Source organism: Falco punctatus (genome assembly GCF_963210335.1).
Source record: "Falco punctatus genome assembly, chromosome: 6".
Classification (NCBI taxonomy): Eukaryota; Metazoa; Chordata; class Aves; order Falconiformes; family Falconidae; genus Falco; species Falco punctatus.
Window position 1 is genome coordinate 1,062,975 of NC_137585.1, and position 22,673 is coordinate 1,085,647.

At 54.3% G+C, this 22,673-nt stretch overlaps 1 protein-coding gene and 1 long non-coding RNA gene across 2 annotated transcripts; one reads left to right on the forward strand and one right to left on the reverse strand.

Moving 5' to 3' along the window:
• Positions 1-147: 147 nt before the first annotated feature.
• Positions 148-4,984, reverse strand: LOC308065300. The gene is made up of 3 exons (XR_013928734.1): positions 4,866-4,984; positions 4,648-4,699; positions 148-4,559 (listed from the first exon to the last, which is right to left on the reverse strand). It is a non-coding gene; the product is annotated as an uncharacterized lncRNA (long non-coding RNA).
• Positions 4,985-5,379: 395 nt separating this feature from the next.
• Positions 5,380-14,869, forward strand: LPAR5 (lysophosphatidic acid receptor 5). Its single transcript, XM_080391092.1, has 2 exons — positions 5,380-5,778; positions 12,550-14,869. Exon 2 carries the CDS (start codon positions 12,859-12,861, stop codon positions 13,969-13,971), a length of 1,113 nt encoding a protein of 370 aa, XP_080247218.1. The 5' UTR covers positions 5,380-5,778; positions 12,550-12,858; the 3' UTR covers positions 13,972-14,869.
• The last annotated feature ends 7,804 nt before the right edge of the window (positions 14,870-22,673 follow it).

Consider the following 22,673-nt stretch of genomic DNA (forward strand, 5'->3'; position numbering starts at 1 on the left):
CGCACTCACCTTCACGTGGGCCAGGAGAGCCTGTGGGGCGGGAGGCAGCTGCCAGGCAGAGCTGGGACACTGCCCTCGCCCGCCTGCCTGCGGGCCCAGCTGCTGTGCCCCCAGCCCACCTGCCCCGGGGGCCCCCACCTGCCCGGGGCCGGAGGGCGGCTGAGGAGGGAAGGGAAAATGGGAGGAGAGGCAAGAGGGGAGGGAAGAGGGAAGCGAGAGCAAAATAGTCTTTTATGCCAGATCACTATGAAGCAGAAGGGGATCCACTCTGTGGAAAACAGCCTGGCTTAGGTCTGTAAGAAAAATCCCTGAGACAGGGGAAGAGACAGGGACTTGCTCTGGGGAGGTGGACGGATCTGCCCAGAGCCAGAGGACACTCCAGGGACCAGATGTCACAGCAGCCCCTGCAGAAGGTGTCTTTGCTCAGGAGGGGCAGGGAAGCCCTTCGGGGCAGAATGGAGGAACTGATTTCCTTTGCAGAAAAGGCCAAGGAAGGTAAATGGCAGCTGGGCTCTGTGAGGAAAAGGAGAGTCTGCGCCGAGGCGGGGGGAGGCTGGGACCCCGCTCCACAGCGGCCAGGAGCCAGCTCGGCGTGAGCGGTGCTGGGCTGGGCTGAGGAGAGGCAGCAGGATGCAGCCCTGCCCTGGGCTCCCATGGGTGCCCCCAGCCGCTGGGGGTAAGGGGGCTGGACCCAGCTCCGCCTAGCCAGGGAGAAACCCCTGCAGCCGGGCTTGCTTCCCAGCCCTTGCTCCTGCCCTTACCTTCCCCCCAGCCTCGCTGTTGTGCAGGTTCATGAGCGCCCGGCTGGAGGAGACACCACGGCTCCTCTCGGGGTTGTCTACAAAGCCTTGAGAGAAGGCAACCCCGTGTGACAGGTTCTCAGAGCAGCCCGACCACTGGAAACCTGCAGAGGGAAAGCGGCCATGAGATGAGGAAGTAGAAGCCCTGAGAGGAGCTCCCAGATTGCTGAGGGCTGTGAGAAACCTTCTCCCTTGGGGCGGGTCTCCCCCATGGATCTTCCCCTCTGTCACCCCATCCCTGCCGCCGCCACCCTCCTTCACCTTCGGGGCCGACTCCTCGGATCTGGCGGTCGCAGCCACACTTCTCCGGCTCCCCGCGGCTGCAGGCACGAGTCACCGCAAAGGCAATGCCGGCAGCGGAGATGGCGTGGATGAAAGCAGCCTCCCGCGTGCCTGCAGCGGGGTGAGAAATGGCCCCAGTCTGCAGAGGGGGAAGGCACTGATGGGACACGGCACTGGGGAAAGAGCTGCGAAGGCATGCTGGAGGAATGCTTCCAGAAGGAGACTGCTGGGGAGAAACTGCTGTCGGGATGTTCACCCAGTGCTGCTGTTGCTGAGACCTGGAGCCGGCAGGGCGATGGCTCTGGGGGGCCCTTTGGGCTCAGCGCCCTCGCCTCTGGCACAATTGAGTTCCTGGGCCAGGCGTCCCATTAAGGGAGAGAAGTCAGCAGCCCCCGAGGAAAGAGAAAGGGGAGTGGTGGGGGGTGCATCAGGGTCTGAGCCTCCCGCACAGAGGGGTTTGTTAGGGAGGACCCTGCCACCAAGTCTCCAGGAGCCAAAGACCCTGCTCACAGCTCCCCGTATGGCTCCTCCCGGCCAAACACATGCAAAATCTGTTCTGTGCTGGTCTGGGGGCACAGGCAGAGCCTTTTTCCCTGGCTGCAGCAAAGAGGGACTGCAGCTGCAGAGCAAAGTGTCTGATATGAGCTGCTGCTGCTCCCAGGGGCTGGGCTGGCGGCAGGCAGGGGGAGAAGGTCTACCAGTCTGCAGAGCTGGTACCCGGAATGGGCCAGGTGGAACCAAAAAGCCAAACCTGACCAAATGAGGAAGAAGTTTAGGCAGAACAGTAATATTTGTAATAGCATATGCATTTGGTTCAGTTTGCTCTGTGTTGACAACTATTAATACAGCATGCGGAGGAAGGCACTGGCCATTCTGGGGCTGGGCCCAGTGTGACACTTGCACACTACCCCAGGAAAGGCTGATGTGTCAAGGGGACCGTGTAGGCTTACTGAAGGGACCCTGTACCCAGTCTGCCTGCATTGCCCGCCCCCCCCCCCCCCCCGACCTTGGACGGTGACCTTGCCAAAGACCTGCAGCCCCTGCAGAGTGGAGCAGTTCCAGCGGCGAGAGCGGAACTGGTGCTGGCACTCCTTGGCAGCCAGCTCCGCTCCTCGCTTCACCGCATCCATGGCTTCTACCTGGCGCTGGCAAATGCGGACCTGCTCTTCTACCAGCCCTGTCAGACCCTTACAGCCCCCGGGGCCCTGGAGGGCCACCTGCAGGGAAGTCTCCTCGGCCAGGTACCTGTAGGGCAAGGGAGAGATTCAGTTGCAGGTGGACTAGAGCCAGGGCCATGTCTGTGCTGGACTCGCCCCCTGTAGCCTTATTTTAGCGCAGAAAAGGGGCAGGGAAGATGTGCCATCTCTTGTCTGTGCCAAATTGGACATTCCTGCTCCCCACCCTGGTCTGCACCTCTTGAGCTTCACCATCCCTCTCCCTTCATGCTCCCAGGGATGTCCCTCCTCATGTGCTGCCTTTGGATTGCCCAAGTTCCTTCTTCCACCCTTTTCTCAGAGATCTGCCTGTTTTCTTGGGAGACAGCACCTCCCCAGATGACTTTCCAACCCAGACGGTACAAGCGCAAAGCGTACTTACAGCCAGGTCATGGCAAGGACGTGTTGCATGGGGATCAGCACCACGTACAGCCTCACCATCTCCATCCTCTCCCCGGCAAAACTCCACCTTCAGCCACGGTGCAGCAGCCGCCTGAATCCCCTCCTGGACCTCCCACTGCCTCTGCCTGGGAGTCTCTCTCACAGCAGCTCTGGCCCAGCACTGCAAAGCGTGGGTAGCCTCTGCCCTGGGCAATGACCATGGGCTGCCATGGTGTGCCAGCACTGGAGCCCACAGAAACCTGCTGGGATGGTCCTGTGTGGGCGTCCACGCCGGTGCTGTCCCCTGCCTACAGCTCGGGCAGCGTGGTGGGAGAGCTCTGAGCTAGGGCTCTGGGGTAGGCACCCGTCAGAGGCAGCTCACGTGGCTGGGAACAGTGTCAGCATTACAGCCCTGGTCTCTGCTGTCCTGTCAGCAGACGATCTGGTGGTCTTCCTCCACAGCCAAGTCACTTCATCAGCAGGAAGCAGCCCGAGACCCGGTTGGCAGCAAACAGAACCTCCACGCCAGACAAACCTGGCAGCTCCAAGCAGCTGCTGCTAGTCCAGCTCGTCCCCACTTTGTCACCCAGCCCTTCGGGGAGCCAGAGGGTTTCCCTGCAGTGACAGCTCGTGGGAGCAGAGAGGGGAAGACCTGCTGCCCCACTCATCCCCAGCCACCGTCCTTGAGGACCCTCCCTCATCTGCCTCCTCCAGGCTGGAGATTCTTCTTTTCTACCCTGCAGCACACATAGCTACAGCAAACAAACACAGCCCAGCTGCTCCCGGGCTCTCTTAACTCTTTCCCTGGCAGGTCCCCCTTTGTGCCCCCCGTTTTCTTCCCCACGGCAAGAAGGACAGCCCTTGCCCTTCTCCCAGGTAGGCACACTGGAGCGGCTGCCCGCCTCAGCGCGTGGCCCTTTCCTAAGAGCCCCTGGGAGTCCAGGGAAATGTCAGCTCTGTGCCCAGGGAGCTGAAACGTCCTGGGGGAAAAGCCTGCCATTCCCTAAGTGAGCCTGGGAAATGCCAGCTGTCCCCACCACCCTGGCAGGTGACACTCCTCCTGCAGCCCCGGGGCTTCTGCTTTCCCTGCCCGAATCACGCAGAAAGCAAAACACGGCTGCTCGACCCGGCCGTGGTCCCCCCAGTGTGGCCCTGCACGGGGATTCACCCCTTCCCTGTGCTTTTCCACATCTCCCTGCACAAAGGGGTCTCGGTAGCACTGGGCTTCATCAGCCATCCCTTCCACCCCGAGCAGCCCCCCCGCTGCAGAACGCTTCCCACCGCTCTCCTTGCCTTCCCAGTGCCCCTCACTCTGCCGGGTCCTTGCTCCTGCTTTCTGGAGCCAGCGCTCCGGGGTGGCAGGCGTGTTGGGATCTGCAGCGTCGGGGTGTAGCCTCCGACACACACCCCGGTAATCTGGTCTTACCTGCTGTCGACTCACAGCGGTGAGGACATGCCAGGGGTTGCGCTGCTCTTCCCCACCGGCTGAGCCCCTCGCGGGCAGCAAGGGGCGGAGGTATGAGCCCACCCGGGGGGAGATGGAACTCATGGGCTGAGGCACCGAGTCACGGTGAGGTGAGTGACCCTGGCTGGGCGAGGGATGCTGCGGGGCTCGCGGGCTAGGTGAAGTGTCAGTGTCCTCCTCTTCTGATACGCATGGTAAAGCCAGGACTACCCAGCTCAGCCAGATGTGTGCACATGTGTGCAGGGGGCGAGGGCCACAGGGGAGGGGGAAGTTCCCACAGAGGGTGTCCAAGACTCCTGTTGCAAAGGGAGAAGGACACACACACATTCCCCGGTATATTCGCAATCCTTATCGGTACCAGAGCCTTGATGGGAGCTGAAGAGACACAAAAGGCTGCAAGAACAAAGATCCCAGCAACTAGGAAGTGAGAAAGGGGGGCTGGTTAAAAAACAGAGAGGCACTAAAAAGGAGCAGGGTGAGATCGATGGGTCGGGTGCTTTTGTACCTTCCAAGGATTTATGAGGGGCAGGAACATAGATCCCTCGGCGCGTCACTCCCTGAATGAGGAGACAGTGATGGCAGAACGAGGAGGCAGGAGTGAGAAAGTCAAACACCTGCAGCAGCAGCAGCCAGAGGAGCCGGCGGGGGACTGCAGGGAAGGAGGGAGCCCGCAAGCATGGGGCAGCAGCTCCTGGGGAAGGACGGTGGCCGGAGTAGGGGTACCCTCATGACCTGTGTCTTCTTCCAGCTGTGGCTGGGACTGGCAAAGCAGAAATAGGACTTGAAAGACCAGAGCATGCACTGGGTTCTGGGGAGGACAGAGCCCTTCCCAGCTACCCGTGGCGGCACTGGGGCGCACAGCTCTCACTAAATCAACCCTTGCACCTTCTCAGCACCGTGCCTCCTGCAGCCTCAAACACCCGCTGAGGTCTGTGGCAAACGTGCCTTCGCCCGCCACAGGCACTGGTACCTCTTCAGATCCCGGTTCTTTCTGGGTGCCACATGGCAGCGGCGCACAGCTGGCCCTGGGCGGGAGCTCAGCCCCCCGGTGCCGGAGGCCATGGGGCTGGCAGGGCTCTGAGCCTTCACGCTGGCTACGGGTTGACTCAGCTTTGCTCTCACTTCCTGTATTTCACTTTTACCTCATGTTTAGCGATGTTTTGGGAATTGTGATATTTTCATTTTCCCCTGTCAGTTCTGGGGGTGGCTGCACGAGCATGGGAATGAAAAGGAGCAAGTATTTAGCACTATGACCCAGGGCAGGTCTCCTCAGTTGCAAGGACACCTGGGTATCACTTCTTTCACAATTATATTTGCTTTCATAAGATGCATTTAGCTTATCAGCTTTTGATAGCAAAGTTCGTGCTTTGTGGCTAACCACAAGTGCGCCAGGAAGTGCGAAGGACAGGGGGGATGAACTGCAGCACGACAGCCCAGAGCCAGCCACGGCGGGGCAGGTGGTGGCTGTGATTTAGATGACCAAGTATCCAAAGAGCCTGCCCTGCTTCCGCTTTGATTCGAGCCACCCGCAGTTCTGGTGCCTGGATCAAGACCCCTGCAGCGACAGCTAGCTCTCCGACCCCTGCAGACTGCTAACTAGCAAGCCTGCCGCACCCTCGGCTCTTCACTGGCGGAGGTGAGTGAGATGGAAACATCTGGAGAGTAGGACGGGCTGGGGGCACTGGTCCCCATGAGCTGCTGTGCAGATGCTGCTGGTCCTGAGCACGGGACACTGGGGAACCCTCTGTGCCTCCTCAGCTGCCTGGTGAACCTAGAGGAGGCGCAAGGCAAATGTGTTCAAATGGCAGCCTGCTTTGGGACCCTGCGACACTAAGAGCATGGGCAGCCTGCAGAGCTTACCGGCCACCGCGCCCACGGTGGAAGCCCTCTTCCACAGGACCCTCAGTAGACGAAGGGGGGTGGCAGATCCAGGGAGTAGGCAGTAGCAGTGTGACCAGCCCTCATGAGTTAAATACAGAGGTCTTGGCTTTGATGTCACGTATCTCATGAAAAACAAGCCATCGTAAGTCTTGAATGTCTTCACAGTTCTAATCTGACAATAATCTAATTCCTCAGTTTTTTAAAAAAAGGTGAAAAGTGGGGCTTAAATATCACCTACAGCAGGTAAAAAGCATCCACGTTTATGAAAAAATGTAACTCAAATTTCTAAAGCAAACTTGGGTGTTTTTTTGAGATTTGGGGCACTCTTTGGTATTTCCTTTTGGTTTCAGAGCTCGTGCTGTTGGCATTTCCAGCTGCACCACTCTGCACCCCAGCCTGCATGCCCAGGGGCATCCCCTCTGCCCCCCGCCCAGGGCAGCCCCCAAGCACGCCAGGGTTTAAATGACAAGTTGCTCTCGGACATGCTGGCCCCACAGCATGCTTGGCAAAGTATTTTCCAGCTGTCTTTTCCCACCTCATTTCCCAGCCCCATGCATAAAGCTGTGTCCCACCACGCTGTGCTCCATCATTTCTGTGGTGCTGGGCAGCAGCAGCCACCGGTGAGGCAGCATCAGGGGAGAAGATGCCAGGACCAGGCAGCGGGATGCCAGGCACGCATCCCACCATCCCAGGGCACGCCTGCCCGTTTCAGCTGCTGTATGCAAGCACAGCTAGGGTGTCCCACCCCCACAAAGAAAAAACTCAAAATCCCCACGGGTTTTGTGTGTCCTGTGGGGCCTCCCTGCCCAGCAGCTGGTTTTCTGCCTCTAGGGAGACATGCCCACCTTGGACCCGACCTCTGCTCGTCTCAGCCCAGCACCCCATGCCAGGCAGGGCTCCAGGCAGCTCCGGGGCACGTGGGGGAGGCATGTGGCTGTCACTCCAGTGGGGTGGTCACGGGGGGGGGGGGGGGGGGGGGGGGGGAAGAGAGGACATCCTTTTCAACTGTTTTCTGACACTGTCCACCCATCCTCCAGCATCATGTTCTCCTTTCCCATCACACAGCAACAGCAGTCAACGGTGCTTCCGTCTCACACCTACACGTCTTCCTCCCTCACTTGTGTTTCTCCTTCCTTCTAGTTTCTGCAGCTTCTCCTCCTCCACAGCACTCGCTCAGACTGTCTGTGTGTGTGCGCACACACGGCACGTCATTCCCCCATCCTCCCCTCCCAGGGCACCAATACTCACAACGAATCTGTTTTCCACCTGAAAACAGAAAGAAGCATCTGCCTCGGTCTCATCTGGGGTTTGAATTGCTCTTTTCTGTCCCTGCCAGGGAAAAGGCCACGTTCTCGGCAGATGGTTTCAGAGGTAAAAGGATGCTTCCTCCACCCCCTGGGCCACATAAGGGTCAGTCACCAAATGCAAAGTTCCTTCAGGTTTTCAAGGCAGCACCTCATCATCAGGAGGAAGAGGATTCAGCTGTGGTTCTGTTGCCTCCTTAAAGAGCTGGTGACAAGGTCGCTCAGCAGCTTTCTGTAGAGCAATGAGTACTTGAGGTTCTTCTAGAGGCAACCACAAAGAATGTGGCCTGGGGCTCTCAGACATTAACTAGGATACAACAAGGATATATCCAGCAAGGATAAGCCAGTTTCAGCTGCCAGCCTGCTTTACCCGTAACTTTCCTTTTCAGCAGGGGACAGTTGAAGCAGTACCTCCAGAGCTCTGTGGAGAAACGCTCCATTCCTACAGCTCCGTCTTTCCAAAGACCATGCATGTACACATCTCATTGCAGGTCTCTGAGATCTTGATGGCAGTATCTGCTAGGTCAAATTTGAGACTGTCAGCTTAGCTTCAATAACTACCACAGTGGGAGTCTTGCTTCTGTGTTTCCATCCGCCCACCAAAAAAAAAATAAATCCAGTCTAAAATCTTCAGGCTATTTTCCACTCTCAGTGACCTGTGATGCCACTTTAGAGCTCCGCTGTTAGGTGTCTCGAAGGCTGCAGGGGCTAGTACATCAGGAAAGACAACTCTGGGAAAAAAAGGAAAGGTGATGGTGGACAAAAACCTAGATGCCTTTCTTGCACTGGTGGCGCCCAGGAAAGCCTGGGAGATTTCCACAGCAGAAACTCTTTAGACAGGGAAATTCCTCACAGGGCTGTCTCTGATCAAAGCGCTAGTGGGAACGGCTACAGAGCAGCATGGTGAACTAAGCAGCGGCTGAAACCACATGGCTCCTACTCCAGAGGTCCGAAAGCCACTGAAGGGTGGAAGACCTGGTAACTGGGGTGTAGAAACATTTGCTCAAAATCGCTTGTAAAGGCTCACTAGCAGGCACAATTTGAGAAAAGGTTCTTGGGGGATTTCAGACCAGGGACCTTGATGTCCGTGCAGAACAAATTAGTGGAAGCTATTATAAAGGAAAAAATCAATTGGCGTGCAGTCACTTCTAATTACTGAGGAAAAGTCATCATGGCTTTTATAAAGGGATGCTGCGTCTCACGGTCCTTCTTTGAAGCAGTCAATAAGTGCGTGAACAGGGGCCCGTGTGGATTTCCAAAAGGCTTTCAAAAGGGCTCTCACCAATGGGGCTGAAAGAAATTCAGAGAAAGTGTTCCTACCTGGACAAAAACCACCTAAACGGCAGGCCAGAGAATGAGGGGAAATTGCTGGTTTTCTGGGTGGAGATATAAAATGCCAGTGCTGGGTCTTGGACTGTCTGACTTATTCATGAGGGATGAATAATAAAATAATAAATCTGTCGGTGACATAAAATTATTCAAGTTAGAAAAGATGAGGGCTGGCCGCGAAGAACTGCAGAGATTAGGAGAAGTGTGAGTGACTGGCCTTAAAATAGCAGCTGAAATTTCATCTAGCGAAGTGATGAGAGAAAACAATCTGAACTGACCATTAGCCCTTGCAAATGAGGTCTGCGCCTACTCAGCTCAGTGCATCCACATCATCAACATGGTGTACATTTTGTGCAGCCCACCACAGGCTCATAAAGGCTGCAGCAGACGTGGGAAGGTGCTGAGAAGGGCAAAGAGGACGTCCAAAAGTACCGAACGGCTCCTCTGCGAGGAGCAGCTCTGAAGGCATGGACCCCTTAGCCTGAAAAAAAAAGGAAAAGGTTACTATGGGGGAATGTGGTAGATGTTTATAAAATCATCAGTGATAGGGTGAAGGTGAGCAGGCGTGGGGTTTTCACTGTCTTTTCCAGCACTAAAACTAGGAACTGAAGCTAAAAGGTGGCGATTCAAAAATCAGTACAAGAAAGTGGTTCTTCTCCTCAGGTGCGATTAAGCTGTGGAACTCCTTGGCACCCCTGGCACTGGATGTTGTAGATAGTAAATTTTACATCGACTCAAAAAGCAGCTGGAAAAAGTCAGGAAAGAAAAGTTCCCTGAGGACTGAATACAAACAGGTCACCTCTGGCTCAGGGAATCCCTGTGCCACGGTACGCTGGGAGCGGGAGGGGAACTCGGGGAGCATAACAACGTGATTGCACTGCTCTCGTGTTATCCCTGCACCACCAGCAGTTTGAGGTAGAATGCCAGTTGTAGGTAGACCGCTGACCTCGCACAGGTGGTCAGTGCCCACATGTTATTTGTCTAGAGGTGTTTATGGAATATCCCTTGATAAAAACAGCTTGTTGGTGGAGACAAGTCACCTTCACCTGACACCTGGCAGGTCTGGGCACACGTGGTAGAGCAGGTGATGGTCTCTCACAGTCTCAGTCTCACTTGCTTTGTCTTGGTCAAGGTGAAGGTCTCACCAGTCTGGTCAGTCTGTGGTCACTGCAGGGCTTTGGCTCTAGAAAAGCTGGCATATCCTCCTTGAGATTTTTTTGAGGCACTAAATCATTTCACTTGAAACCACCAGCATTCTTGCCATTTGCCTTGCTGGATTATCTTACGTTTCAAACTTATTCAAGTCTTCACACAAAGTTTTCATCCACCAGGAAGGGTGAAGGCGGCTCAGATATAGCTTGACAAGCAGTAGAAGTCCCTCTAAGAACCCCGTCTTGGTGGTGGACCTGCCCAACAACACAAAAGGACGGGCAAAGTGGTAGTTCTCTGCTCTCCCGTATCAGACGTCCACTTCCATCGTTTAACACATCGTTACCGGAATGAATCTCTTCCTACCTGTGAGGCCAGCACACGCTTCTGGCTTTAACAGATCCTCCCCCGAGATCTGTGCGTTGCCCTGCATGCCACCCAGAAGGTCTGACACGCTTGTTGTGCCTGTCCAACTGCTGAGTAGCTGCCTCTTACAGCAATATCAACCTTATATAAAGATTTTCTCCAGGCAGAGAATTCTGCTTTCCTTTTGAAAGAAATCAAGGTCTTTGTGGGCTCTGCAAGGGAGTCCCTATGGAACCCTGCAAACAGCTGTGGGGAACCACGTCCCCCTTCCCAACCCCTACTCCACTGCAACAGCTTTGAGGGCAGACATCTGGTTTGGGGATGCTGGAACAACTAAGGCAGCCCCTAGCCCAGCCCCCTGCTCGGGGCAGGGTCAGCGGTCAGATCAGATGGGGTTACTCTGGACTACCCAGAGTCTGGTCTTGGAAGCTGCCAAGGATGGCGGCTCCACAACCTCTCTAGGAAACTTGTTGCAACTCCTGACTGTCCTCATGGTGAAATCCAGCCTGAATATCTGTTGGTTCAGTTCATGCCTGTTGTAGCCCTGCCATGCCTCGCTGCAAACAGCTAACGCTGTCCTCTTCCAGCAGCCACCTTGCAGGTACGGGGAGTGCAGTGGGGTGGCCCTGGCTGGGCACCAGGTGCCCACCAGGATGCTCCATCACCCCCCTCCTCAGCTGGACAGGGGAGACAAACACAACAAAAGGCTCCTGGGTTGAGGTAAGGACAGGGAGATTGCTCAGCAATTACCATCGCAGGCAAAACTGACTCAATTTGGGGCAAAATTAATTTAACTTATTACCAATCAAATCACAGTAGGATGATGAGAAAATAAAACAAAATCTTCAAACACTTTCCCCCACTCCTCTCATCATCCCAGGCTCAACTTTACTCCCGACGTCTCTCCCCCCACGCCCTGGGCAGCACAGGATGGGGCTGGGGCTGCGGCCAGTCCCTCCCACGCTGTCGCTGCTGCTGCTTCCCCCTCATGGGGAGGGTCCTCACACCCTGCCCTGCCCCAGCGTGGGGTCCTGCATGGGCTGGGGGGGGATCTGCTCCCCGTGGGCTCCATGGGCTGGGGGCACACCTGCCTCACCGTGGGCTTCATCACGGGCTGCCGGGGGGGATCTGCTGCAGCACCTGGAGCCCCTCCTGCCTCCTCCTGCCCCGGCCCGGGGGGCTGCAGGGCTGCTGCTCTCACACAGCCTCACTCCTCTCTCCCGCTGCAGGTTTTCCCCCTTATTCTTAAATCCGTCACCCCTGAGGTGCTGCCGCTGTCACCGCTGGGCTCAGCCTTGGCCAGCGGCGGGTCCGGCTGGGAGCCGGCTGGTGTGGGCTCTGTCGGACACGGGGGAACCTTCTGGCAGCTCCTCACTGAAGCCCCCACTGCAGCCCCCCCACTACCAAACCCTTGCCACACAAACCCAGTACAGGGAGGCTACCATTGTATCCCCTGGAGCCTTCCCTTCTCCAGCTGAACAAGACCAGTTCCCCCAGCATCTCCTCACGGGCCAGTTCTCCAGCCCCCAGACCATTCTGATGGCCTTCCACTGGGCTCAGCCAGCTGGTCAGTGTTTGGCAGGACAGTGGTACCATTGCTGTCTAGAGTGGTTACCAGCCTCACGCTGCGCTGAAGTCCCAGGTATGTTTGCCCATGTGAATCCCATGACCCTTCCTCTCCTGCGTGCTCCCCGACCTGGCTGTGCTGCTCCGTGTCTGTAGGACACGGGCTGTTTCATGCCTCATGGTGTTGTAAGCGGGGAAATGATGTGAGGAGATGAAATCCAAGTAAGCACCGCTGGTCCCACACAAGCGAGAACCCCAGGGTGACTGTAAGGAACCCCAGCTCGCTGGGGCTCAGCGTTCTGTGGGTTGTTTGAGCCAGGGAAGGAGCTCGGGTGGAGCTGAGTCTAACTGTAGTGTAATTCTTTTTATCTGCAATGGATGTACAGAGTCCAGTTTCTCTGATATAAAACAATACTATGCAGTTTTTATTTTAAGTTCCTTGCAGTCAGCATTTTCCCCTCAAAATGCTTGCGCTCTCCTTTTTCTTTCTTTCTCTTTTTCTGGAGCTGCCTCCCCTACTTTCCCTGTGTGCTCCTGCGCTCCCCCTTTCCGGGACACATGTGCTCCCAGAAGCCATCAAAGCCACGTGCATTTTCTGGGGCTGAGTGACACAAAATTCTGCACAGTTACCTTTGTTGTGCTCTGGCTGCTTCTGCCATGTAATTGCTCACTTTTCTACTGGCCATTTTTCTCAGTCTTTTGGTTTCTTTGTGAGTTCTTGCTGTAGAAGCCACCATGGTGGGATTTTAACATTTCAAGAGATTTTCTCCTCTAACTTAAACTCTTTTGCCTTGGTCTTCCACTCTGACCAGGAATTGTGCTGACAACTGGCAATGTTCTTCCATCGCATCGCCGTCCCCATGACGACTGGGCAGAACTGCTGAACTAGAGGCAGAAGCTGACTCCAGGTGACCACATTACCATCCCTGCCAGATGACTACGGACCAGCACCAGTCAGGAGAGAGATGAGTCCATCCACACTCCAACTGCAGATGCGGGGAATGACCTGCCTACAGCTTCTTAGAGGGGAATGACTTCTCTCAGTGCTTTTCTTTGTGCCTCTGTAGCCCACTGGCAGGCTCAGCCATCTCAGCGAGATCCTTCCCTGATCCGTGCTGGGCATGTCAGCTCCCAATGAGTCTCAGACATGCAAGGATTACAGCTTCAACCACCACCTCCTCCTGCCTGGCTACATCCTGATATTCATTACAGGTTTGATGCTGAACGTGATGGCCCTATGGATATTCATCCGCTACCTGCGCCTGAAGTCTGTAGTGATGATCTACATGTTCAACCTGGCCGTGAGCGACCTCACCTTCACGCTCCCACTGCCTCTGCGACTCTACTACTATTCCAACCACCACTGGCCCTTTGGTAACACCCTATGCCAGGTCTCTGGCTCTGTCTTCCAGATCAACATGTATGGTAGCTGCCTTTTCCTCATGTGCATCAACCTGGATCGCTATGTTGCCATTGTCCACCCGCTTCGCTGGCGACATCTGCGGCGCCGCAAGGTAGCCAGGCTCCTTTGCCTGGTTGTCTGGGTTGTGATCTTCATGGGCTCCATCCCCACAGCCATAGTCCACAAGCAAACCCACTGTAAGGTACAGAACCAGACCATTTATCTGTGCTTCGAAAACTTTAGTGACAACATGTGGCAGAATAACCTCTTCCCCCTAGTCATCCTGGCTGAAATCTTGGGGTTTCTCCTGCCTCTCAGTTCTGTGATGTACTGCTCAATTCGGATCTTTCAGGAGCTCTGCCAGGACGGCCAAACAAAGACCCTGCGACAGCAGAAGACTCTCCGTCTCCTCTTGGTCAATCTGGTCATCTTCATCATCTGCTTTGTGCCCTACAACACTACCCTGGCAGTTTATGGGATGATAAAAGCCCGGGTGATTAAGGTTGAGAAAGAAACACAGGCCTCCATACGCCAAGTGTTAATTATGGCAATGCTGTTGGCCAGCATGAACTGCATGCTGGACCCCTTGATCTACTACTTTAGTACTGAGGGTTTCCGTAACACCTTTAAGAAGCTGCGGCGGGGACAAGCCTGGGACTCAGATATAGGGACGCTTAAGAGTCAGGTTGTGGATAACAAGTCAAATCGAGACCACGCTCTTTCAAAAGTAAAACAGTTCCCCACTAAAAGCTTTATCCGTCCCAATGAATCTTTGCCATCGCTTCCTACTGCCATATTTTTGAATGGCCCTATTGAAGACTCAGAAATATAACAATAGACAGGTCATACCGTCATAATTATCACCCATTTGATAATTACAGCAGGACTGCGGGAAAGCTCAGGATAACGTAGCAAACCCTTTGAGGGAATGCAGCAGACTGCATGTGGGTGAGCGTGATGATGCGAAGCTGAAGAATGAAAGGCTGTTTGGAATAAACAGAGATGCCTTGGTGACATGGTCCCACCTGACTCCTTTGATACAGGAAACATAGCGGGGGAAGAAGGACTTGAAACGATCCTGGTGTGTCTAGGACAGGTCAGCACAAATTCCTATACCACATCCATCCCACCGGACACCTCCCAGCTGCACTGTAGCCTGAAGCAGTTCTGGGGATAATCAGAACACAGATACGGTACTCACTGCTGACAGAGTGGATTTAGTAGTAATGACTGAGGGAAATTCTTGGTTTTTCTACTAGATGCTTGATGCTTCAGTCTGAGTCTTCAGTCCAGCTCAGGGCACCTAAATAAGCATGTTAATTTTCCAAAAGAGTCGAAGCATTTAGCAACCCTTGCTGGGGTCAAGGAGAATAGCTGAGTGTTTAGTGTTCTTGGAGAAAATAGGTTCCTAATTGTATAGCAAGCCACAGACCTCAGCAAAACAAGCTTTAGGAGGCATGTCAAACGTGCTGGTGCAGCTGTACACACGCACATGCAGCACAATGGCTATACATTTACCTAAAGCAAAATGGCTTGGGAAATGCTGGCATACTTAAAAACACACCCAACATCCATAATGGCCCCAGAAAAAAGAGAAGACACCAACACTGTGGTCATTTCTGAAGCTGACATTGACACCAGTGCTTTGCACTCCCCTGTCGCTCAGCTATACGGTGATTGATTTTAGCTCTGGGTGATTTTTGCTGTTAAAAAGAAATGATGTCACAGAACGAGGCTGCAGTGAAATATATTTGCTTGCACTGTTTGTACATGCTTTTTCAGCCTGCACTGTATGCGAGAGCCCTATAAATCTCCCCAGCAGTGAGAGATCCAGCTGCAGAGGCAGTGCCAGAAGCCCCAGTTACTCACTCCTGCCAGTGACCAAGGGTGCCCTTTCCACTCAGACCGTAAAACAGCTTCTCTGTGGCTTCCAGCAGGACTTAGGCTATCCCGGAGTGGGTCCATTATGGTATATTTTAATTTTTTTGGAAAATGTTAAACGAAAAGTAAAGGAAAGTGACAAGAAATGCAGTTCAGAGTAAAGTCCTGGTGCTTAGACTTGTAAATTAGCAATGAATCTTATTTCAAGGCCCTGCCTCATGATTACTGTGGGAATAAAAGTACACCTGAGGAAGGCCAGCTCCAACCCCTTCCTCAGCCTGTGCACCCCCAGCAGACCAGCCTTGAAATATGTCTGCAGATGAAGGACATCTAATGGTGTCCAAGAGATGCCATGAGAGAGCTGGAGGAGGGCTTGCAGGGCAGCCGGTATTTCTATTTTGAAAATTCTGGACTGCCATGTCAGCGTGAATCATTTGTGACATCGTGCAGCTGGAGAGGGAACGGAGCCGTGCACTGATCTTCTGCTGGGGTCTGATGTTACTCTTTTGTTCGGGATTTATGGGGCAGTGGAGTGACATTACAGCAGCTGCACTGCTGCTCGTTTCCACATCTTTCCCCACCTTCCTCTTTCCTAGACTGCTTTCCTTGTCTCAGTTCCTCTGCTCCTTTCTCCCTTCCCCAGACCTCACACACCACACACCTAAGCATCAACGCAATGCCTTCACTGCTATGCTTTCTTCCCTGCTCAGAGAAGCTGGTTTTTTTCTTCCCTTTTAACTTGGCTAGAGCACTGTCCTAAATTCACAGAAATATTGGTGTGGGAAGGGACCTGCGGAGGTCTCTACTCCCTGCTCACTGCAGGCTGTTGGGAGCACTGAGGGCTGGCTGCTCCCCAAGGGAATGGCGGCTGAGAGCCAGGCATGGTAACGGGGTGGCAGAGGAAGGGGCAAGGTGAGCAAGGCGAGCAAGGCAGGTACGGGGATGACAGGCAGGTTCAGCTGAAGATCCAGACTGTCAGACAAGCCTGTGATGACAAGGCAGGTCCAAGGTCAAACTAAGAAGTCAAGTCAGCATCCTCAGGATCGGGTCTGGGGCAGTAACCGGGGTGAGCTGCAGCCCAGCGATTGCCAGCGAGTCTGTCGCAACGTGGCAGGTCTCAGGTCAAGCCAGGAAGCCCGTCCGTGGGTCCAGATCAACACAGCGCGCGGTCAGGCACAGGCAAGACTGTGCAGGCAGGAGCTGAGGGCAAGAGCACCAGCTTAAGAGCAGCTCCTGGGGCAGGGGGCCAGCCCTGGCTGAGACTCCAGCAGAGCTTTCTGGAAACTCTCCCCAAGGTCAGCAGAGGGAAAGGGCAGCCCCCAGCTGCGTCGTCTCTGACCTGGCACCGAGCTCCCACAGCCACAGCTCAGGAGCAGGGGGGATGCGCTTGGGACCCTGAGCCAGTTCAGGTTGCCCAGCACCTTGCCCAGGTGTCTTCTGAGCTCCTCCAAGGATGGAGATTCTTCCACCTCTCCAGGAGCCCGCTCCAGTGCTGGAACGTGCCCCGGGGAGAGGCTTTTCCTAACGCTCAGCAGGAATCTCCCCTGTTTTGAGTCACGGCTGTTGACTCCTCTGGTTTCTCGGGCCGCAGTGAGCAGAGTCCAGCTCCATCTCCTCTTGGCAAGCGTGCCAAGGATGAATGGAATGTCAGGTGGCAGACGCCACTCCTTGGGAAGAGGCTGCTCCTCTGCCAACGTTACAGTATCCCCCCAAAAAACACAACACAGAACTTCTCAAAAAGAACATCAGAAAACATAATCTTTTCTTACAGTTTCACTCCTGAAAATAGCAGAACTATTTTTACCTGGAACATTTTCTAAATATTCCACCTCCAGCAGAGGAAATTTTTGCTTAAATATTTTGACAAAATTATAAATAACTGAAAAGCTGATCTCTTAATTAATCTCTTCAACCAGATTAACAATAAAGGGGGCTGCTGGTCATGCTACACGCAGCAGAAAAGTTCCTGACTTTGGGTTTCTGAAGGTTTTCCTTAACTGTTATATATAGGCAATGGTGTGCCCAGTGCGGGCTGTTGTGTTTTGTCCTTTGGGTTTTCGAACTTTTTCAGCTTGAATTGGTTTTGTTTCATTTTTGAGGATTCTAGTCGGGCTTAACCACTTTGGATTCTAGAGAGGATTTTGGATATTTATCATGTCTGCCACAGAGAATCGGTGTGAGCGCAGTCTTCTGCTTCTGCGTTTTTGCCTTTGCTAGCCTGATTTTTTTATCCCATCACGCAACGATAGAGAATATGCATGTATTGTCTCTCAGTGGAATGAGTCACTCACACTACCTTGCTTTATAGCTTCTGTTTAATGAGTATATATAAAAAAAGCCAAACAAACAAATTGGGAAGTCCTAGGGTAAGATGGTGCCCAACAACAGCGATTGCTACAAAACAGAACCACCTTAAAGCATGTGTTTAAAGCAACAGGAATGAACTATGTGAAGCAATGATATTCAAGACAGGAAAGTTAGATGGGAATATGAGCTCATCAAAGCCTTTTCAACCTGTATAATTGACCCTCTACATCCTACTGTGGTAATTCTTGTATTAGTATTCCTGCTAAGTATGTCAGGGGTAAAAGATGCCATTCGCTGCTTCCCTGCACTTTGTGTCATTCAAAAACATCTGCTTATCAAGTAAGACTAAACCAGTGAAGGTCAGAGAGATGGCAAAGGAGCACAGATGTGTATTCTGCATGGATCAGACAGGGTATCTGCAAAAACGCAGCACTACGTTGGGATTTCAAGCCCATTTTGTTCTGCAACAGACACACCAGCCACTTCTGGAAAGAGTTCCTTACTTGGAGGGTATAGAAACATATTGTTATCGCTATTAATTGTGATCTTAAATGTATTTTATACTTTCCAGAAACCCACTGATGCTCTGGGTGCTCTAAATCAGATTGAAAAGATGTTTCAGAACTCCCAGAACAAGCCAGACTTAACCTTCAAATTGTTTTTCTTACTGGTTATATTCCTTCCACCACATACTGGCTGTGTGCCTCCCACCGCTTGATGTATCCCTCCAATTTTGTGTTACGGACATCCTGAGCAAGTGGAGCTCTTCACGCTTTGAGCTTGGGAGGTTAACCCCCCCCCGCCGCTCCCCCCAGTCGCCGGAAGTTGAAACAGATGTCCTCCAGAGGTCCTTCCAACCTAAATAATTGTGTGAAACTCTGACCTTGTGTTTTAGATGCTGCTCTGATAGCCCAAGCGGGTTTTCAGCCTCTTCGTTATGGTTTCCTCTGGGTGTTGCTGGTGCTTGGAAGACACTTGGCACTCCCGCCTGCCTTCCAGCTGCGCCAGTGCTGAGCACGGGCAGCCAGAGCTCTGTATTTCAGGAGTTCTTGGAAGCCTTTCCTTCAAACTCTTGCCTTCTGCAGTGCTAACAGAATCTCAGCAGAGGCCAGGCTGCCGCTGCGCCGGTACCGCCGCAGGTCCTGCTGACCAAAATCATCACAGGGTTTCTTTGCAGCTTCCCACATTTCCATCCCACCTACTGCCTCTGCTGTTACGCTCTAAGAGATCTTGGGGCACACATCATCATTTTTAATTGGGCTCGCATAGCACCTTGCACAGCGAGACAGCCGTCTCGAAGGGCTCCCAAACTAAAGAAGAAGAAATAGTGCAGCAGCACCGAAGGACCTGCCATGCTGCTGATGTTGCTTGATGATGTTTGGGAGCCTGGATGTGTTAAAGCCAGACGCAGCAATCACTGCTTTAACCTATTTCACTAAGAGTGACAAGGCAGCGGTGACCCAGTCTTCCGTGCCAGCTGTAGCACCTCCCTGCCCTGCAAGCCCCCCCACAAGCCCAGGCAGTCGCTCTGCACTTTAGTTCCTGAAATACAAGGGAACAAGAAAGTACTTTCCTCCAGGAGGACGCAGGGTGAAAGGAAATGATCAAACTTTTCACCATAAAGTGATGATGAAAGACCTTTTCTGACCCTGGATGGAAAAAAGAAAAGAAAAAAAATAAAGAAAGGGGAAAAATAAAAAGGAGAAAAGTAGCACAGACATCCCTGGGCTATAAAGCAGCCTGTCACCACGTTGGGGATGGACACGGATGACAGACCCTCAGCACGGTGTGACAGCAGGAACAGTCTGGCTCAGCTTCAGGGGGACACCTCAGGGGTCGGCCCCTTCTGTGCCCCCCGAGGAGCCCCCCGTGCCTGGTGGGCAAAACACGCCGATGCAGGCCTTGCCGGGGGGCAGCTGCAGCTCACAGCCGCTGCTGGTCCTGCTGGGACCCCCGTCACCCTTCACCTTCTCAGGCGGCTGGTTTTTTTTTTTAATTCCGAACGAAAAAGAATTTGCAAACCCAGCCCCCCCCCCCCCCCCCCCCGAGACCCGCCTGCAGCTACACGTCCCGCAGCGGCCACGCACACGGACACACGTGGGGCGCTTGGTGGCGGGTCCAAGGTGGGAAGCGGCTGCACGTCGGGTGGCGCAGGCGGCTGCCCCCCGCCCCGGGGCCGTTACTGGCGGGGGTTCGACTCCGAGCCGGGCGGCTGCCCCCGGCCCCGCCGCTCCCCCCGCTCCCGCCGCTCCCGCCTCGCGTTCTCCGCGGCCAACAGCGGCCCCCGGCGGCGGCTGCGCTCCTCGGGCCGCACCGGCGGCTCCCCCCGCCGGGGAGGCTCCCGGCCCGATGCGGGACCGCGCCGCAGGGACCGCCGCCACCAGCGCCTCGGGGAAGCACCGGGGAGGGCTCAGCGGGGCGGCCCCGCAGCCGCTGCCGCCGGGGCAGGGCAAAGCAGCGGGTACCGGGCGGGGGGAGCGGGTACGGAGCGGGCTGGGGGAGCGGGTACCGGGGCAGCGAGTACTGGGCGGGCCGAGGGAGCGGGTACCGGGTAAGCGGGTACCGGGTGCGGCTGGGGGAGCGGGTACCGGGTGGGGGGCAGCGGGTACCGGGGCAGCGGGTACCAGGCGGGCCGGGGGCAGCGGATACCGGGTGGGGCGGGGGGAACGAGTATCGGGAGGGGGCAGCGGGTACCGGGCGGGGGCAGCGGATACCAGGGAGACGAGTGTACCGGGCGGGCCGGAGGGAACAGGTACCGGGAGGGGGCAGTGGGTATCGGGCGGGCCGGGGACAGCGGGTACCGGGTGGGGCGGAGGGAACGAGTACCGGGAGGGGGCAGCGGGGAACAAGGGGGCAGGGACCGAGGGGGCGGGGGAACCGGTAGCTGCCAGCCGGGCGGCTGGTTCCCGGCGCCGCAGCCCTCAAGGGTTAATTGCCCGGCGCTGTCACGCAGCAGGGCACGGCGCTGCCTCCCCGCTCTGGTCCTCCCCGCCTCTGGGCAACAGCCATCTATTTAAAAAACGATAATAAAAGCGAGAATCTGTAAAAGGGAAGGAATTAAAGGTGTGAGACTTCTTCCCCGGGAGCGGGGAGAGAAGGGGAGCCAACATTGTGACCAGGACAGCAGCACCCCAGTGCAAAATGCAGACTGGGGGGGGGCAGAGCCGTAGAAGCAGGGGCAGCCGTAGAAGCAGGGACAGTCACCTTGCCCGGCACTACCCGGGCCTTCTGTGAGGGCTTTACCTGGCCAGAGCCCGGCGAACACTGAACTGGCACCCGCGGGGAGCGTGGCACTCAGTGGCAGGACGCACCCAAGGGGGCTCCGCAGCCCTGCCCGGGGGTTCAGCAGTGCCAGGCTGAGCTGTCTCCTTGTGGGCTCCTTCTGCATAGGTGTCACGGTTGTCCTTGGTTACGCAGTGACAGATTGTTTTCCCCACCAAGTCCCTTCTTTGTTTGCCGTGTAGGAAGAACACTGCTCACAGAAAGAGAAAAAAAGTAGCTATTTGCCATTTTTCTTCTCCCCCCCCCCTCTGCCATTTAGTATACAAATCCACCAGCTATTTACTGCACGTACCCGAACTCCATCCTGCAAAAGGGCTACTGAGCATCTCGTGCTTTTCTGTAGTATTTATCATTCCTGCATCCAACGGCTTCATAAATTTGAATTAACTTCTTTCACAAGAGGCCCATAAGCCGATATGGTATTATTACTATTTTATAGGCAGGAAACTTGGTAGCTAAAATGTATGTTCTGAATTCCTTCAGATGTCACTTTTCGGAGTGCTATAGAGCATGTATACATTCTTTGTGTCACTCCTACTGATTTCAGTCAGAAATACAAGACCTCAGCAATCCCACAAATCAAACACCAAAGTCTCGCCGAGAGCCTTTATAAGAAGGGACAAAGCAAAGGAGCAGTGACTTTTGGGGACAATTTGGTGCCCGTGCTGATGGCCAGCATCACCTGCGGGCTCTGGGGCAGAGGCAGGACTGCAAAGGTAGTGGAAAGCGGTTCACAAACACTGTGTTGCAAGGAGATTAATTTTTTCAAATGCTTCTATATCAGTGTGCGACATCTAGATAATGAGCAAGGGGAATTAGCGTTCTCATTGATGAGCATGCATTTGATATAATTAGCATTACAAAAAACCCGGTGGGACGATTTGCATAATTGCAGCGCTCAAATCCCCAGTTACAGCCTATTCAGAGGGGACAGGGAGGTTACAAAAAAAAACACCAACCAGAAGTGTTGGGGAAACATGCTGCTATGGCTTAGGGACAGCAGTTGCTGCTGTACAGCTGCTGAAAGCATTGCAGCGTGCCCAGCAAGCTGTGGAGCCGGGGCGGGGGGGGGGGGGGGGGGGGAGGGCGAGCGGCGAGGGAGGGGGATGCTGTGGGAGACCTGAATCCAGGCGATGTGCGGGAGACTCCTGCAGCCACCCTAAGGATGCCCTGTTAGTACTTGCCGAAATTATTGGTGACAATTTCTAAGCAGGGGAAGGATCAGCGCTGCCACAGGCTGGCTCGGTTTCGGGGTGCGTTGCAACAGGTGGCAAGGCATTCGTTGTTGGCCTGGGAATCGGCGGTTTTCTCCTTGACCTGATTGCCTTATTGCGCATCTGGAGCGTAACCTGAATGGCCAACACGCACGCTCGGTGCTCCAAAAGGACCTGCCTCCAGAGGAGGGAAGCGACATGAGGAATTGGTCAGGAAGAAACACAGTGACAGAAAAATACCAGTAAGATCTGGTGGTTGGTGGCACAAAGTTTATTACCTAGCCAAAGAGCCCACGACTGTAATCAATGGGAGAATGCCACCTTAGGTCAGAGGTAATAAGAATGAGAAATTTAGAAAGTAAAAGGGTAAGAGCAACAAAATGGCAACATGGGTTCTGTCATTCTGCACTTTGTACTTTCTAATAGTGAGGGAAAGGAAAGCCGGTGGGTGAGGCACTGTGACTTACTCAACAAGGAAGAATTAACTATAGGAGAAGCAATACAAAAATGCTCTGGCTACTTAGTGTAGAAATGGTATTTATTGACTATAGCTGTTTCAGAGTAGCTGCCAGTAGCAATATATCATCAATCAGATAAGTAGATCATTGACACAGGCAGGGCGACATCAATGCTTCAAAGGGAAATGGTCACGCTCATCGCTTGAGCTGGTTTTGAAGCTTGGGAGGGCCCTGTCATACATACAATTGAACATTTTGTTTTCTTCAGACCTGACCCTGTGCTACTCTGTTCCCTCCATGCTGTCCTTCCTCCTGTCTCATTTTCCAGACATGCAGTCTGAAAGTACTAAAAAACCCCACTCTTCTCCAAAAATCTGAAGCACTTTGCAGCA

Bases quoted from the DNA above. Each gene is read 5' to 3' on its own strand.
- LPAR5 (XM_080391092.1), top strand. From the start codon at position 12,859: ATGTCAGCTCCCAATGAGTCTCAGACATGCAAGGATTACAGCTTCAAC.